Here is an 18,430-nt window from a genome sequence, read left to right as displayed (position 1 = left end):
ATATATATTGAAACGAAATAGTTAGGTAATCTGACACAACTTTTAGAAAAACATTGTTGCTTAGCAACCATCATTCTGTGTGAAGAATGAGGTTTTAATAAAAATCATATAAAAATAATTAATGCAAATAAAGAAAATAATTTATCCATATTTAAAAACATTTTATCGTAATTTTATAAATCTTCATTTTTAGTTTTAAAGTGTGTCGATAGATGGCAGTGAATTTACTGTGGTTACAAAATTTACTATGACAGTACCACTCTATCCTATTATATCCTCTTTGCGGCTATTTAGGGTTGTCAAAATTCAAGTCATAGATTCATGATTAAAGTAATTTTCTTATCTGTGGTCGTACACGCAAAATACGATAAGGGCCCTCCACACTCATGCGGGAATCACGGCGCGAAGCCGCGAACGCGAGTGTGGAGGGCCCTATAGGTACTTACCTCTTTATCTATCGGATGAAATATTTGAGTGTTCTATACAATTTCTTTTACAATATTTGGGGCCCGTAAATAAAATATGAAAATTCGTTGATATTCAGTTTTATTATTCTAAGACAAGATTGACAAGGCGCGCAGACTTTTTTAAAAACCGCGCAGACAATCCTGCGCGGAGATGTGCGCAGCAGCTACAGGGCTCCCCCTCAAGCGAAGCGTACTGGTAACCTGATGGATCGACCTGATCGAGTACATTTTGCCGGAGGTTCATTGACAGGTTCATGAAGATCTAATGTGTAGGCGGGCTTTAAGCGGTCAATGGATACTGCGACAGCCCGCCCTGGCAATTGAATTGTGAAAACTTTATCACTACGCTTCAATACTGGATAGGGCCCTTTATATGGAGCTTGTAGCGGTTTGCGCACTGCATCTTCTCGCAGGAAAACATTTTCGCAATTTTTCAAATCAGGATGCACAAATATCGTTCTACTGCTGGAGTGCACCTTTTGCGTAGGCTTGAAATCGTTTATGATTTGCCGAAGTTGTTCGACGTAATTAAAATTTATGACAGGATTTACAGAAATGGATAATGAAATAAAATCTCCTGGCAAGCGGAGTGAACAGCCATATGTAAGTTGGGCCGCACTGACACCAGAGTCACTGCGCAGTGCTGAGCGTAGTCCAAGCAGGACAGTGGGGAGTTCTTCGACCCATTTATCTCGATCGCTCAGCCGCGCCATAAGAGCTGCCTTTAGGCATCTATGCCATCGTTCGATTTTGCCATTGCTTTCTGGATGATATGCTGTAGTGCGCACTCTTTCAATTAATTTAGTCAAAGATGAAAAAAGCTCACTTTCAAATTGACGGCCTTGATCAGTTGTTATAGTTAACGGGCACCCAAAACGTGCAATCCATGCTTCGTATATAGTTTTAGCCACGGTTTCAGCAGTTATGTCTCGAATGGGTATTGCTTCCGGCCAATGCGTTGTCCTGTCTATAATTGTGAGTAAATACCGGTGTCCAGCCGATGAAGTACTGAGAGGACCAACGAGGTCAGTATGTACCTATATGTTGGAAACGAGCGCTCGGTGTGAAACATCCGACGTTGCTGTAGGTATGACGCTGAACCTTCGATTGTTGACATTTAATACAGGTTTTTGCCCAAATGCCGACATCCTTGTTCATAGAAGGCCAAAAATACCTCTCTTCATCTTCCTACTAGTCCTGATACCTGGGTGACTTATATTGTGCACGAGTTCAAAAGCTATTCGGCGTAAATCTTCAGGTATGTAAGGTCTAATTGCTGATGTAGAAACTTCACAATAAATTGGTTCTGCTGAGTTTGGCAGGATGATTTTCTTTAATTCAATATTCTTTTTTAATAATAAATGCTTAATAGCCTTGTCATTTTGCTGTAATTCTACAAGTTTGTCATAATCCAACAAAGATGGCGTGGCGATAGACTCGATGCGTGATAATGCATCCGCAACCACGTTATCTTGGCCACTTACATGCCTGATATCGCTGGTAAATTCGCTAATGAATGACAGCTGTCTGGAACGGCGATGAGTTACTGACTCAGATGATGTTTTCATAAGCGCGTATGTCAGCGGCTTATGATCTGTAAAAATGATTAACTCACGGCCTTCGAACATTTTTCGAAAATGTTTTACAGACATATATATTGACAATAATTCTCTGTCGAATGTACTATATTTTTGCTGGGCGCTTGAAAATCTTTTTGAAAAACATCCCAAAGGCTGCCATTTATTGTTTACGTGTTGTTGGAGTACACTTCCCGCGCTCTGGTCACTAGCGTCGCAAAAAAGAGCTATAGGCGCGCTATGAGAAGGGTGGGCGAGCATCACTGCATTGTTTATAGCTTTCTTACATGCCTCAAATGCCTCATCCGCTTCAGGGTTCAACTGTATGACAGTTTTATCGCGTTTCTTGCAGTTGTGTAAAAATACGTTTAATGGCGTTTGAATTTGTGCTGCGTTGGGAAGGCTGTCATGATAAAAATTGACCATTCCAAGAAATCTTCGTAATTGTTCAATATTTTCAGGTTTTGGGTAACTGTTAATAATTTGAATTTTGTCATCTGGTGGTTTAATTCCTTGAGGTGTTACTGTATAGCCGAGGAACTTGACAGATTCTTGACCCAGCACGCATTTAGAGGGATTGATTGTGACACCGTATTCGTTCAGCCGTTGTAAGACTGTCCGGAGGTGATTTTCGTGCGTTTTTGCGTCCTTTGATGCAATAATAATATCGTCGATGAATGGGAAAACATAATCTAGACCGGCAAGAACTTGGTGAATAAATCTTTGAAATGTCTGCCCAGCGTTTTTTAAACCTTCTCTCATCATGGGAAACTCAAAAAGACCGAATGGCGTAATTATAGCGGTTTTGTCGATATGATTGTTGTGCATAGGTATCTGTTGATACGCCCGGTTCAAGTCGATTGTAGTGAAAATATTCATACCATGAAGTTGATAGGTAAAATCTCTTAGTCGAGGAACGGGGTAACGATCGGGTTTTGTGACAGAGTTTAAGCGCCTGTAATCTCCACAGACTCGTATGTCGCCATTTTTCTTAGGAACAACGTGGAGTGGACTTGCCCAGGGACTCTTGCTAGGTCGACACAATTGTTGCTCTATCATATGATCAAATTCCTTTTTTACCGCGAGGTATCGGTGTGGCGGTAGCGGTCGTGGGCGTGCATGTACCGGAGCTCCAGTGGTCTCGATGTAGTGCTCGACGTTGTGTTTGGGAGCGCTTTTGATTGAGGATGGCCTTATAATATCGGGAAATTCACTGAGAATGTGATGATATTTTTGTTCAAGATCAATGCTGCAGATCGTCGGCTGCGCGGTCTTACAAATTGGAGTTCTGACAGCAAGGTTGGTTTTCTTGTCAATCAGACATCGTCCGTGAAGATCGACAAGCAATTGGTGGTACTTTAAGAAATCAGCACCGATGATTGGTTTACTGACTGCTGCGATAATGAACTTCCACTTGAATGAACGTTTTAAATTAAAATCTAGATCCAATATCTTCTCACCGAAAGTGGGTATTACGCTTCTGTTCGCTGCATAAAGATTGAAGGAGGTTGCTTGGCCACGGAATCCTCTAGGCTTTGGAATGACAGATATATTTGCGCCAGTGTCAATAAGGAATTTAATTTTCGTGTCTTGATCCGTAACGAACAGGCGGTGTGAATTATCCCATGCGCTAGTTTCCGCCTCAGCTAACGCAGGTACTAGTTTTCCTTGTTATTGTTTTTCTTGAAATTGCAAGGGATGGTGCACTTATACGCCGAGTCACCAAAACGTCGGTGGTAAAAACAAATGTCGCTCGAGGAAAGTTGGAGGTTTTGAAAATTGGTGCGCGTGCGAAAATACGGACGATTAAATCGCGAAGCGTTGAATTGCGGAGATGAATATGTATTTCGGCGGTACTGTTTCTGTTGAATCTTGATCTCGGCTACTTCACGAACGAGATGGTCCAGCTTGTCTTCTAGCGTTTTCTGCGGCGGAGGAGCATCGCTGGTAGACGTAGAAGTAGACGGCTGTGACGAAATTGCTGATATTTCTTTACGTGTTTGTTCTAAAATTTTATCTGCCATCAGTGCTATGTCGTTTAAATTTATATCTTTCATAATAGTATCGCTCGAGGCGATGATGGATCGAACGGACAGAGGCAGATGATTGGACCACAGGATACGGAGAGCTGTTTCGGAGATGTTACTACCGGCGAGTGTTTTCATCCGACGCAGTAACTGGGATGGCTTTAAATCACCGAGCTCCATTTCGGATAAAAGACGTTGCAGACTACGTTCTTTCGACTCCTCGTAGACGGTAATCAATCGGGTTTTCAAAGTTTCGTACTTTTTAGTTTCAGGTGGTTTTAGTAAAATATCGCTTACTTCGTCCAAATCCTGACGTTCTAGTTTTGCTATTGCGAGTTCGTACATTGCCTGGTCGCCTTTCTTGAGGGTTGCGATGATTGATTCAAATTGCAAAACCAAAGTCTTATTTGGTCGCGCCATATGGGTGGAATACGAATGTTGGTCGCGATACCTGAGAGCTCTAAAATTGGGCTCGAAACTGCAGGTTCGAACTTATCGGTCGTTTCGCTTTCATTAGTCATGTTTTTAGAAGGCTGGGTGCTGCTCTGAATGCGGGGTCACCACTTTGGGGCCCGTAAATAAAGTATGAAAATTCGTTGATATTCAGTTTTATTATTCTAAGACAAGATTGACAAGGCGCGCAGACTTATTTAAAAACCGCGCAGACAATCCTGCGCGGAGATGTGCGCAGCAGCTACAAATACATATTATGGTGCTACTTTACCGCACTAGTGCCATAATTAGCACATTACGTCACTACGTCGAAGATTTAAAGGGTCAGTCATATGTACCTACTGTAAACGTCTCTCCAGACTATGTGCGTGAATCGCGGCGCGACTTCGCGGAGAGAACATGTCGCGACGTTGACGTATGGCTCCACACTCGCATACTTCACAGCGATTTCGCAGTGTGGTTCTCGCCAAGATGGCGGAAAAGCATCAGCTGATCGAGCTTAACTGCTAGTTATCTATGTCATCATACGTCATTTAGCTATTTTTCCATTTTGTTTTGTTGTAAAACCGTAAAATATAGCCGCTTTATATAATATAATTGTTATTTATCTTGCCACATACGAGTCCAAATAGTGTGTAATGTGGAGTCTTGCCAGTTCGTGCTTCGCGCCTCCTTTGACGACGCGGGCTAATAAACCGACAAAAAACGGGGAACTAGGCGCGACGGCGTGAACAATCTGCGAAATCGACGCCACACTTACGTTCGCGGCTTCGCGCCGTGATTCGCGCATGAGTGTGGAGGGCCCTTAAAACGTATGATACACGCGCGATTAGGTAATTCGCAAGTCGTGTCGATTTATTAACACTCCCTTCGGTCGTGTTTTAATTTATCGTCACTCATTGTCAATTTCCTACTTTTCGCACTTGTATCGTAATGTACTATAGGGTATTTGACAACATTAAAAATATATAACGAATTGCTGTCATCCTGAAAGATAATAAACTAATAAAGTATAATTCACTATATTTGAATGTAAATAATGTTTATTTTTGGAAAAATAAACGAAAGAAAATTTAATATTTTTTGAAATTTCATCAGGGACGTGAACATTCTTGATTGTCTTGAGTGTTTTAACTGTTTTATTTGTATTTAGTTAATTTTAGTTATTGTTCCACTGTTTTTTGATATATTCCGATTTATCCATATATCTAGTGGCACAATATTCATAAGAATCTTAAAATAGAGCCGAAATATGTGAAAGCTGATGGCGGCAACCTACCAGACATAGACGCATTAATGGTTGCACTTTTCTTTAAAGATAATCCGGATTACTATGCTGCAGAACTTAGAAATGTAAAAACAGCTGTGTCAGTATACGTAGAAATTGTTTATTTACGAACATTTCGCTTTCGATGATACGAATACGACGACGATATATATGTATATATAATACGATGACGAGAATAGTATCTCCATACTGCACTTTAGTTTGAAAGAAAAAGTATGTTACTAATTTAATTACCATATTTATTTACAGTTAAATATTACTTACATCGAAGTGGTCTTCACACATAAAAACATTTGTATGGGCTAAAATGCTCTTTGGGTCTCTTCGCGCTAGTTTTAACCACATTTTTCCCTTTTTTTGGGATTCGTTGGAATGGAAACAAACGATTTGTCTGGTTTTTTTATAGTCGTACTTGAACATTGCGGCACTATACACCATTTATATACTATTTTACAGTGAAACAATGAATTCAATGCACATAAACCATAAGATCAACTAAGGTCATTGACTGAGTTTACTTGCGCGTGACGTCACACGTGTCACGTGATTAGCCCCTTTGCAAAAACAGCGTTTAAGGCGCGTTCAAAATAAATAAACTTTAACATTGTTTTTTTAATATTTAATACAGGAAATTTCACGGAAATATCAATGTAGTGTAATTATTAAGTCATAAACAATACGTTAAAACCATTTTCAAAAATTAGTCAAATCAACCAATCGCATGCGATTCTCGATACATTGCCGACTAAGTAGGCGGAATGAATTTAAGCGATCGACCAAATGTCGCAATGTATCAGTCAAGAAGCGCATGTGATTTGTTGCAACTGTTGCAAGGTTTTATATTGACGCTGACAAGGGCGCGAAATGTAAAATTATATTGTTTTTTTTATTATTAGTTATACATAGGATACATACAATATATGAGATCTTGATATAAATTAATCTGATGTAATGTATCTAATTCATTCCGGCTTTAGTCTATTAAAGTCAGCTGATTTGGTAGTACAGAATGATACGCTGAGCGACAATGATTTGAATTGTTCGTTTTTATTATCCGCGCCGTGCGGGGCAGTCGCCCATCGCGTGCCATCGCCCAGTCGCTAGTCGGTAACGAGCCGAGCGACGAGTGAGCGTTGTTGTTCGTGTTCGCTCCGGTCGGGTCCCCCTTCCAGAAAGGCGGCTAGGCGGTAGGCGCAGACGAGACGAACCGCCACCGTCGTTGTTTGTGTCCCGTCAGTCGAAGTCATTTGAGTGAAAGATAACGCGCGTTTGGATTGTGTTATGTCTTTTAAACATTAGCTAGGCGCGGCGCGGCTACAAAAACGACTTCAATTACTAATGCTTTGTCTTATCGTTTGATTACTTGTTCCGAAACACGTCTATTTTGTATCGAGTTTGTGAGCGATCAATTTCGTACCGTCGATATTGTAATAGATCCAATGCAGCAAAGTTATTGAAATGTAGTGTTATTGTTATTTGATCGAGCACAAGGTGTCATTGGAAATAATCGGTCATCCGTTTCATTCTGTTGTGTGTAGGGCGCAACGAGAGTGTCATCCCGTGTGCGTAGCTCCAAAGGACTGTTAACCTCTATGTAACGTGTTAAGTGATAATAAGGGTGAAAATTCTAGACCGTTCAGTGAGGTGGAAAACATCGTGCAGTATCCGTGGTTGGCACCCATTTACTCACCGGAACAGCCAATGTTATTTTAAGGTTTGTACCTATTTCTATTACACCTAAGAAACTGGGATAATTCAACGTTCACCCAGGTATATTTTTTTTATCTCATTACGAAACAGGTGTGTGTGGGAAAAGTCATTTCAATGTGTCATATTAGCGTTACAACGTAATATTAGCACCATGTGTAGGTAAGGCGAAGTTGCATTGCACTCATGAGGTAAGCGAAATGTAATCACACGATTCGACAAGATCGAATAATAAGCTATATTTTTTCTTCGCTTATTTATTAAAATAATGAAATATTTGCCTAAATTTATTGCGTTAATAAATAATAACAAATCTAGGGTTGGTAATTTCTCATTATGCATTTGTTTTTTCATTTTACTACTTGCCAAGGTCATGCAAACAAAGCTACAGCTGTCTGTCTTGGTTAACACTTGCAATTGCAGTGTTACCATTAACATCTTCCATTAAATTTTAAAATATTCCTTAATTTTGTTGTTTTAATGAGTAGTGCTGTACTTAAATTATTCCATATCTGAATTATGCATTGATAATTATTAAGTGTGTAATAGAAAGACTGAAATGTAGATAAGTGCAAATAGACTATCAACATAACAAGTTGCAATGAACACTACACTTGAAGCATTCCACCAGACTGTTGCCTACCAAATATTCTTCTATAATTATTTTGAAAATATTAAGAAGCTGATTTCTGATCTGATGATATTGAAATTGAATTCCATTGTGTGGCTTAAACATAACAAACATAAACATAATTTATTCAACAAACATGTGGCATGCTTACATTCATACAAAACAAAGACTGACAAAATAGTGATGTTTTACACATGTAAAACATGTAGTTCAGGCACATGCCTGAACTGCCTGACTGAGTGTTGCAGGCGAGATTTACGAGGCGAGAGGCAAGTTAAATACAGAGTCAAACCAAAAATTGTATCTTCTCTAATCAACAAAATACAAAAAGTAAAGTAGATTTCAGGAGGAATACTTAATCTTGTAGCAATGTTTCCTTCTATTCCATATTATTGACTTTCTGGAATCACAAACACTAGACTCTGACCATGCTAACATTGCTAACTGCATAAACTTGGCAGTAAAAATGAATGACCTTTTATTAATAATAGACATGTGACGTTCATAGTTGACAAAACTAAAATGCAGGCAATATTTAGTATATGGATGGTATAGAAAGGATGCCAATCTCTTATGGCAGAATTGTTACAAAAGTGACCGCTTTCAGCTTTAAATAATAGTTCCTAATCTCTCCGGTGGCGCTACTTAGGCTCTGGGACTATGAGTATAATATGAACCATATAAGGCAACAAATAACCCGACCAAATTACGTAGGTTGTTTTTGGTAGTATTTCGGTGTATGGTGGCGCCGCCTAATTACTGTTTTTTGATGGACACTTTTCATACATAGAGATTTGGCTCCTTTATACAGTCTCCATGATTAAGTAGATGATTTTGTCAATCTTGACACATTGGCGTCAGTAGTACAACTTAATATAGGTTCCGGAACCTGTATTTGATGGCTCACGATCGAGGGCCTGGTGCCATATCTACCTCCCTTTACTAACATCCATGGTAAAAATACTAGTATACTCAATTTATGACTTGTCATTTGTATACATTTTCTGTCAAAAAATTATGTTTAAATTATAGTTATCACAGAATCAGAATGTAATGTCAGGGCTCACAATGGGATAACTATGGATGGTATAGAATGGATAACAATGGGGTTGGCAACTGTCAAAGGTTTGCAGAGATGGTGCCATCGTAGCTTGCCCCTTTTTCTATGAGATTTGGCTTGAAGGGCTGGCATCCAGGGCTGAGGGCATTAAAAAAACAAAAATTTGACACAATTCTAAGGATTGACAGGGCAAGCCATATACTTCATGGAGACTATATAAAGGAGCCAAATCTCAATGTATGAAAAGTGTCCATCAAAAAACAGTAATTAGGCGGCGCCACCATACACCGAAATACTACCAAAAACAACCTACGTAATTTGGTCGGGTTATTTGTTGCCTTATATGGTTCATGTTATACTCATGTCCCAGAGCCTAACTAGCGCCACCGGAGAGATTAGGAACTATTATTTAAATTGATTGGCATCCTTTCTATACCATCCATAATATACTTACTTTATTCTTTGGGGCAAGCTATGCTGGCGCCCTCTGCTAATTATTTCGACCGGACAACCCCATTAATTTGCAAGCGGACTGCAATAAAAATATCACTACAAGATGTGGTTTTAAAGTTATAGATACATTAAAAATATGTACCTATTGCTGGACTGCTTCTCGGAACAAAAATCAATTTGTATTGAAGCACATAAGTATGGATGGTATAGAAAGGATGCCAATCTCTTATAGCAGAATTGTTGCAAAAGTGACCGCTTTCAGCATGGAGACTGTATAAAGGAGCCAAATCTCTATGTATGAAAAGTGTCCATCAAAAAACAGTAATTAGGCGGCGCCACCATACACCGAAATACTACCAAAAACAACCTACGTAATTTGGTCGGGTTATTTGTTACCTTATATGGTTCATGTTATACTCATGTCCCAGAGCCTAACTAGCGCCACCGGAGAGATTAGGAACTATTATTTAAAGCTTAACGCGGTCACTTTTACAACAATTCTGCCATAAGAGATTGCGATCCTTTCTATACCATCCATAGCTTTCAGCTTTAAATAATAGTTCCTAATCTCTCCGGTGGCGCTAGTTAGGCTCTGGGACATGAGTATAACGAACCATATAAGGCAACAAATAACCCGACCAAATTACGTAGGTTGTTTTTGGTAGTATTTCGGTGTATGGTGGCGCCGCCTAATTACTGTTTTTTGATGGACATTGGACACTTTTCGTACATAGAGATTTGGCTCCTTTATATAGTCTCCATGCACATAAGATTTCAAACAAAAAAACAAAATATGTCATTGTTGTAAACTCGACTTATACTCTTGTAGGTTTTAAGCAACAGGCACAGTTGTGCAACCATAAACAATAGAAAATTAAATGTTTGTCATTTTAGCTCTCCATCAAAGTGACAGTATTGTTTGATAGCTGCTTTTGAAGACATCAAAAACTAAACAAAAAATTTATGCCATTTTTTAAATCTTCATACTATTTTTATTGAAAGGTACCAACATATTGTAAATTAATTATTTTTGAGTGACTCTTCTGTTTAACATTTTTGCTACAATGTTTTAAAGCTAATTGGGAAAGAAGAGTATAGCGGTATAGAACACAATAATCATAATCATGATTATGATGTTACATGAATACTATGTTGCATTTGTAAATAAACCCACCTAAGTGTCTGCAGGAGAGGTGAGGTGGATGTTTACACACACATTTATATAGATTACTAATTGCAGCAAAGATAGTTGTAATTTTTTTGCAACTGTCTTGTAAAAGCAGATGCCTGTGTGTTTGGGGCATTCAGTACCGGTCCCGGACTGTATGTTCACTGCAGTTTAATGCCTCTTTCATAATGCCTTTATTTTACTAAGATTAGCTAAAAATACAACTTTGTCTAAATTACCATTTTATTTTTATTATCATGTTCATTTTTCTCAGGTTAGGGTTATTAGTCTTTGTTTTGTATGAATGTAAGCATGCCACGTGTTTTTTGAATTAATTATGTTTATGTACCTAATAATTAATATGCATATAAAAGTAAAATATAAAAACACGTACAAAATAACACAAAAAATATATAAACATACTATAAATCCAGAACTAAAGTTGTAGATGTAGGTGTCCAGACCGCTAAGCTTAAGTGGGACTGGGCTGGGCATGTCTGCCGCATGCACCCTGAAAGGTGGGCCAAAATGGTTACCGAGTGGGACCCACGGAACACCATAGATGGTGCTGGCCGGGGTGCAGGCAGGCCGAAAAGGAGATGGCGGGACGACTTAGACGCATTTTATCCGGATTGGCGGTACACTACAAACGACAGGGTCGAGTGGAGGAAACGAGGGGAGGCCTTTGCCCAGCAGTGGGACACTAAATTAGGCTAGTAAAAAAAAAAAAAAACCTAACCTAGGGTGCCGCCAGCAGCGGGGCAGGGTCAGGGCCACAGAGAGAGGAAATCCTGCTTCTGACTCTTGATCCAACCACCTAGCGAAAGTCTCTTAAGATGTTGGTTGAGACTCTTCGCTATCAGACTGTCAGCTGAAACGACTATCAGGACAATGATCGTCGAATCAACATCCCACATGGCGGTTCTCATGAGCCAAGTCTAGGTACTTACTGGCACGGCCCGACGTTGCGGTCGATCTATTATCACGATGTCAGGCTTGTTGGCTACAATAGTCCTGTCAGTGATGATAGATGGATCCCAATAGAGCGTGGCACGACCATTTTCGAGAACTAGCGCAGGTGAGTACTCAGTAGTAAGTACGGTACTTCGCGGTCCACAATGCTGTATAGTAGAGCAAGTTGCTGGTGAATAATTCTGGCTACGAGATTATGTCTGTGCTCGCCACAACAACAACAAGTACTCGCCATTAGCTAGATGAGAACAACCGGAGATGTATTGTATTGTAGTTCGGGCGATTCTCCGCAACTCAACGACGGGCGCCTATTTTGCGTGAAAAACCGGAGATGATATGCCTGAGTGACTGAGGGATGGCCGACAAATGTCGCCCGTACTGTCCTTCAGGATATATTTCCGATAGTTATTTGTCATCATAACTTCTTCAGCAATTGCACAGACAAAACCCTCGGTTTCTCCAAAGAGGCCCCCGAATCGGGTCCCGTGAGGGCCTTGTAGAACCGCCTGTGTAGCTTCTTGCTCTTCCATATCGTCTTGCGTTTCGCAGTGTTCTTTACCACAGGTTTGCGCCAGTTCTCGTTTGCCAAGGAGAGTGGCCTGAGGTTCCTGTCCACTGCCACCACATAATATTATTATTTTCAACTAAGATAATAACCTAGGTAACTTGGCAAAAAATGCTTGACTTATATTTTCTTTTTTTTTTCAAAATTAAATTAATCATAGAATCTTTAACTACTATGATCATGGTTTGTGTTTGTATATTAGTGTAAATAAAAACATAACAAAAACACCAAAACATGAAAATCAGCTGGAACACTTGGTTAAAGATTGTCTGTTATTTGGCCCCCCCAATTTTTTATTAAATGGGAATGAAACTCATAATGATAACTGGGCAAAACGGAATGGAATCTTCAGTACTGGTTCTTTTGTTACTAATTTAAAATTCCTGGGAGTTTCAGAACTAGGATTTCCCAGGAGCATCCCCTACCTGTGTGTAGGTCATGAACTTAGAGCTGGCAAATATACAATGTAGCCCCTACCTACATACTACATTACTATGACAAAACATAATGTAGCTAAGTTTTACTTCTAATCAAATTTGTCCTAGTTTTCTTATTACCCAAGTTAAGATCTGTACATTTAAAGTTAATTAACTAAACAAATAAATACAAAATATTTAGGCATTCTAATCCAATGATGTATTATTTAAGATTGTTTTCATTAACTGAAACATCGAGTACTGTATTGTATTAAGTCCATGTTTGGTTCTGTTCGTTGGTTCATATTTATCCAGGTAACACTGGTGGGAAATATTTTACAGAGGAGGTATTTAATTAATAAATTACTTTTCTAAAGGCATTTTGCAATTATCCTAAGACACTGCATTGAGCACTTAGATTAAGCAATATATGTGGTATTTTCTATAAAAAGGGACCTTATTGTCGATGGCGCTTACGCCATTACTAACGATGCTCCGATATACGGACATAAATACAATGCCGCGCGACGCTGTGCGGCGTAAACGCCATCGACAATAAGGTCCCTTTTCATAGAAAATGCCCCATATTTTTTTGCCTTCCCTGGGTATATTAAAAATTCGTGTTATTCTAGGTGCTCCCGTGGCCCTTTAAGGGAATCCAGCAATGGTGGACTACTACAGGGTTTTGGGCGTTACTAAGGTTGCCACAGAGACTGAAATTAAGAAAGCGTAAGTATTCCACAAATTTGTTTATTACTGCTTTAACCACCTTTAATGAAAATCAAGGCATTAATCGAAAATTTCGAAGCAATTAAAAAAAAACGTAAAAAAACGCATCGGAATCGGTCCATCCGTTGGACAGCTACGATGCCAGTTGCCACAGACAGACATTAGCGTCAAACACCAATTGTGTGCAGTATAAGTAATAGCAGTCAATAGGAAAATGAAAATTAGGGTACTATAACCAGACATAGAAGTTTTTGTGGCGAAATAAAGTGATTGACAAAATGAAATATCGACATGTCTGTTATCGATGTTACCTTAACGTTATAGATATTTGTGCCATTTTCAACCAAAAGGGTACTTATTGTCGCTTGTCAGTAAGGCGCTATTTCCATATAGCTTCAATTATAAATCAACCTTATCAACAAGCGACAATGTGGTACCTTTTGGTTGAAAACGTCACATTTATTACATGTTATGAGAAACTAGTTATCGCGATACACAACACGTTCGATATCTTCTTCTCTTTTGATATATTGGTAGTTTTTTTATTCTTTATTCGCTATAACAACAAATACTAAAAACATTACACTCTTTTTTTTGGGCAGTCGTGTAAAAAGTACGAACCCTCGGTGCGCGAGTCCGACTCGCACTTGGCCGTTTTTTATAATTCTGCATTACTTGACATTGTTTCAAAATTAACTGTAACCTTTACTTAAATAATATTGGAAGTAAAAAAAAAAATACTACCTAGTTATTACTACCTAGCGGAAATTCTTACAAAAACGTAACTACCTACGAAAAAATTCAATTGTGTACTATAGTTGTAATTTAGTATCTTGCCTTACTTGCCTATTACATAATTCCAATTTCCAATCAAAGCTTTACCACAGAATAACTAATAGTACTACCGTACAGAAAATTCACTCCTTCACAAAAGTCTGATTTAGGTATAAAATTATACCTATACTCGCCGCCTGCAAGCAAAATTGAAACTTATAACCGCGCACGAACTGTGAATCTTCTTTGCGCGCCGCAGTTTTATGACCGAGCTGCGAGTGTTGGCACGGGGTTATCACTTGACAAGTTTTTGTACCTATACCTACTGATTTATTATTTTTAAGATAAATATGTAGGAATTACAAACGTTGATTCTGTAAGCATAATTTTTTTATCCGGAGATAGTATGTCTGATTCTCACGGAAGTAGGTGCCACAGAAGTACTTATTCCTTTGAAAATATGTCGGTCAATATAGTCCGGAATTAAAAAAAAAAAATTATTTCTGCTTCCTTGTTTTTCCGTTTATTCAGACATCCGTAAACAGAACAATATCTATAGATTTAGGTTTCGAAGGCATTATGTATTATCAATTTTGCGCGAGTCGAGCGGCAGCGCATTGCCATACGCCTGCCCGGGAGGCGCGCTGGCCAAATGTACCTAAACTGCGAAGTGACACCCCCCTGGCTCTACCACAAGTTTTACAGGGTGACTTTAAATTGGTGATACAAAATCAATGTTTTACATACATCTTCCCTAAACTAAGCCCCTCAATTAAGTCTGATGCTTTAAAAATAATCAAAAGTAATTTGTTTAATTTGTATAATAGTTCTTACGAACAGATACTTAACTCTCAAAGAAAACGCAAATATATCCCTACCGTTTTGATACCTACGCAATAATACAATGGAGTGACCTTCAGCGCGCCGCTCCCCTCACCGCGTGCACCGGCACAACGCTAGGGTTGCCGACGCTTCTTTCAGATACTTAGGTATCATAGGTAGTATAAATGTGTCATAAAAAAACAATACCTACATCTTTAAATAGTAGTTTATGTGACTGCTACATAATGAAAGGCATTAAAGTACGAGTGCGGGTTTATAAAACAAATGAAAAGAGTTTCATTAAAGGATCACACGAGTATTTCAATGCCTAATTATGTACAGTTACATACACTGCTTTATCTACATCAATATCATAAGCTTCAACAAAACAAAGTAATTTTATACTTACAAACTAATTAAACCTCAAATGGCGGTAATGAAAACTTTTTCGCGCATTTCACGCATCCGTTGTTTTTTTAATTGAGAGACAAACTAGAGTCGGGGGCCGACTGCCATATCTAATATCGTTCGACATCAAGTAACATGCGAAATTTGACAAAATTGTTTGCAACTGACACTTCATTTCGAATAAAACGTCATCTCGACTGATATTAGAATAGAGGCCAAATCACTTTGTTACTCAGAGATGTTCTAAACTTGAATGTAATTAAGATGTCGGTTATCGATAACGTAAAGTCTTATCTTATCTGCCCACGGCACAATACAACTGCATTTCGTGGTAGTTTTAGATATTCTGCCACGAAATGCTGAAACAACATACCGCCGCACAATAAGAAACACACATTCCATTTTGCCTTTAAAGTAGAATACAAAAAGTATATTCTGAATTTGCAGAAATCTGCTCAAAGAGTGGATCACTTGTAAGTGCCAACCTTTACTTTAAGTTTTGTCTAAGTAATTTTCAGTCAACTCTAATAAGTCTTACAAATATGTTATTAAATAAGCCATATATTAATATATACTTAATAAGTCAAATTGAAATAGGTACCTAATATTTATTTGTAATATCTGTTCTAATCTCAATTTAGTTTAACCAATGTTAGTTAGTTAGTTAGTAGTAACCAAAGTCCGATAAGTTTACGTGCTGACGCGATCGCTTGGACAGGTCTCCGCGGAAGACCAGCGTCAAGATACCTGAAAGGTAACTTGACATCAAGCTGAGGGGAGACCTTTCCAGTGACGTTTATGTTTTATATTAATAAAAGTGTATTACATTTAAGCAATACTGTAAGCGTCCTGAAAAAAATTATTTTCTTTCTTCTTTCTTTCTTTCTAAAGTAAAAATTACGATGCAGCCACAGATACAGGTTTATTAATATAGGCCGTTAGCTTATCGTTTCTGAATATATTATAGGGAGGTTATGATATTGATGTAAATAATACTTCATTGTGCACCATGGGGCGTAAGTTAAACATTGCAAACGAGAGTATAGTTAAATCGCGATGGATTGCCGGAGTGATTTATATACTCGAGTTTGCAATATTATTACGCCCCGAGTTACACACGTTTTTCATCACACTTGCGATACAAAAATGAAGTATAAAGACAAATTATAATACTAGAAACTTCATAACTCCCTATATTCTGTTTTTTTATTCCGTAGACTAAAATGACATTTCATGTCGTACTAAGAAATGTCATGTCTTACACATGAAACGTCATTTTAGTCTACGGAATAAAAAAACAGACATTAGGGAAGACTCTTTTTCTATAGTTCCCGCTAAGCCTGCGTGCATTTTCACATTTACTGAGCGAGTGTGATGACAACAATTTATTATTACTTACCTACGCAGCTTATAACTATCATAAAAAAAATAAAAAAGGTGTAATATGTCTACTTACTTTTCCTCATTTGTCGGAATAGTAAAAAAACATAATTTATTATTTGTTTTGGAATTCCTGCATCCACTCACACTACAAGCTGACCTATTTTTTAATTGCGAAGACATTTCTTTTGTATGATCTCTGGCGTAATCGAGCGCGCGGTAAAGTGCGTGGGTTAGCGCGTGTGGCAGGCAACCAACTGGCTTGATACCGTGAAGGGGACGCGATTCGCAGGTATAAATCCGAGCTCGAGCGGAGAGTTCCAAAGGCCTGGCTTTACATCTAAAACAGAATAATCGAAAACACAATAACGTTTATATAAGACGATCTTCGTCTCAGAGTGTACTAGTAGTCCATCATTCGGACTTTGTTGTTGATTTTTGACCGACTACTTGATTTGTCATGGGCGGCTGCCTATCATTTAGAGCCTCAAGCAAACAAACAAAACGAAGTATTTGGTCAAAAATCAACAAAAAAGTCCGAATTATGGATTACTAGTATACCTACACTCTGACACGAAAATCGTGTTATAGAAAAGTTTATTTTTTCTGGATGACATGGGTTTAGATGTAAAGCTTTAATTGGAAATAATAGGCAAGATACTAAATTACTTATTATAGTACACTATTGTATTTTTTCGTAGGTTGTTACGTTATACGTTTTTATAAGAATTTCCGCCGAAAGCCGCGAAAAGCCGATTTTCATATTTTTTTTTACTTCCAATATTATTTAAGTAACGATTACAGTTAAGGCGGTTCCCTGAGCCAGAAGGCGAAAAATCTCCTTATATGATCATGTTTTTCTAAGAGGCGTTGATATTCGTAGACGTGGAAAAAATTTATGTAGTTTTTAACTATTATTCAAATTCAAAATGTTTATTCTGTAAATAGGCTTAAGCTAGCTCTTTTACATGTCAACTTATAACTATATATACATAATTATTCTATTTTAACATAAATGCATTCTTATCTTCTACGAATTCCTTAACCGTATAATAAGCTTTTTGTAAAAGCTGTCGTTTTACAATTGACTTGAATTTATTCATTGACAATTTCGTTAAATTAGATGGTAACTTATTATAAAAGTGCACACTGTTCCCCATAAATGACATATTATTTACTCTATTTAAACGGAATTTGAGAATCGCCAATTTATTTTTATTTTGTAGTGTTAAAATTGTGTATGTCACTATTCAATTTATATATGTCGATATTTTTTCTTACATACATTATATTTTCGTAAATATATTGACAAGCAACAGTGAGAATATTGATTTCTTTAAATTTATCTTTAAGAGACATTCGCGTTCCTAAATTATATATGTTACGAACAGCACGCTTCTGTAAAACAAAAATTGAATTGTCATGTCAGCGGCTTTGCCCCACAATAAAATGCCGTAAGACATGACGCTGTGGAAATATCCAAAATACACCAGCCGTGCTGTCTCAACATCTGCAAGTTGACGGATTCTTTTA

At 38.1% G+C, this 18,430-nt stretch overlaps 2 protein-coding genes across 5 annotated transcripts in view; both read left to right on the top strand.

Annotated features, from left to right (window-relative positions):
* LOC134742113 (uncharacterized) overlaps positions 1–18,430 on the top strand; it is a 106,423-nt gene that overhangs the window by 62,292 nt on the left and 25,701 nt on the right. The gene's annotated exons all lie outside the window — the stretch shown is intronic.
* LOC134742116 (dnaJ homolog subfamily B member 6) overlaps positions 6,953–18,430 on the top strand; it is a 39,103-nt gene continuing 27,625 nt past the window's right edge. Inside the window, exons 1-2 of one of the 4 annotated variants that reach the window (XM_063675076.1) lie at positions 6,953–7,526; positions 13,417–13,513. In XM_063675076.1, coding sequence (XP_063531146.1) covers positions 13,449–13,513 — 65 coding nt within the window. In that variant the 5' untranslated portion in view covers positions 6,953–7,526; positions 13,417–13,448. Of the gene's footprint in view, positions 7,527–7,602; positions 7,711–13,416; positions 13,514–18,430 lie in introns of those variants that run through there. The other 3 variants (XM_063675074.1, XM_063675077.1, XM_063675075.1) reach the window with 3 other exon arrangements.

This window comes from Cydia strobilella, chromosome 6 (genome assembly GCF_947568885.1).
Source record: "Cydia strobilella chromosome 6, ilCydStro3.1, whole genome shotgun sequence".
NCBI classification, from domain to species: Eukaryota; Metazoa; Arthropoda; class Insecta; order Lepidoptera; family Tortricidae; genus Cydia; species Cydia strobilella.
The sequence above is the reverse complement of the archived record's forward strand: the minus strand, read 5'-3'. Positions and strand labels throughout refer to the sequence as shown.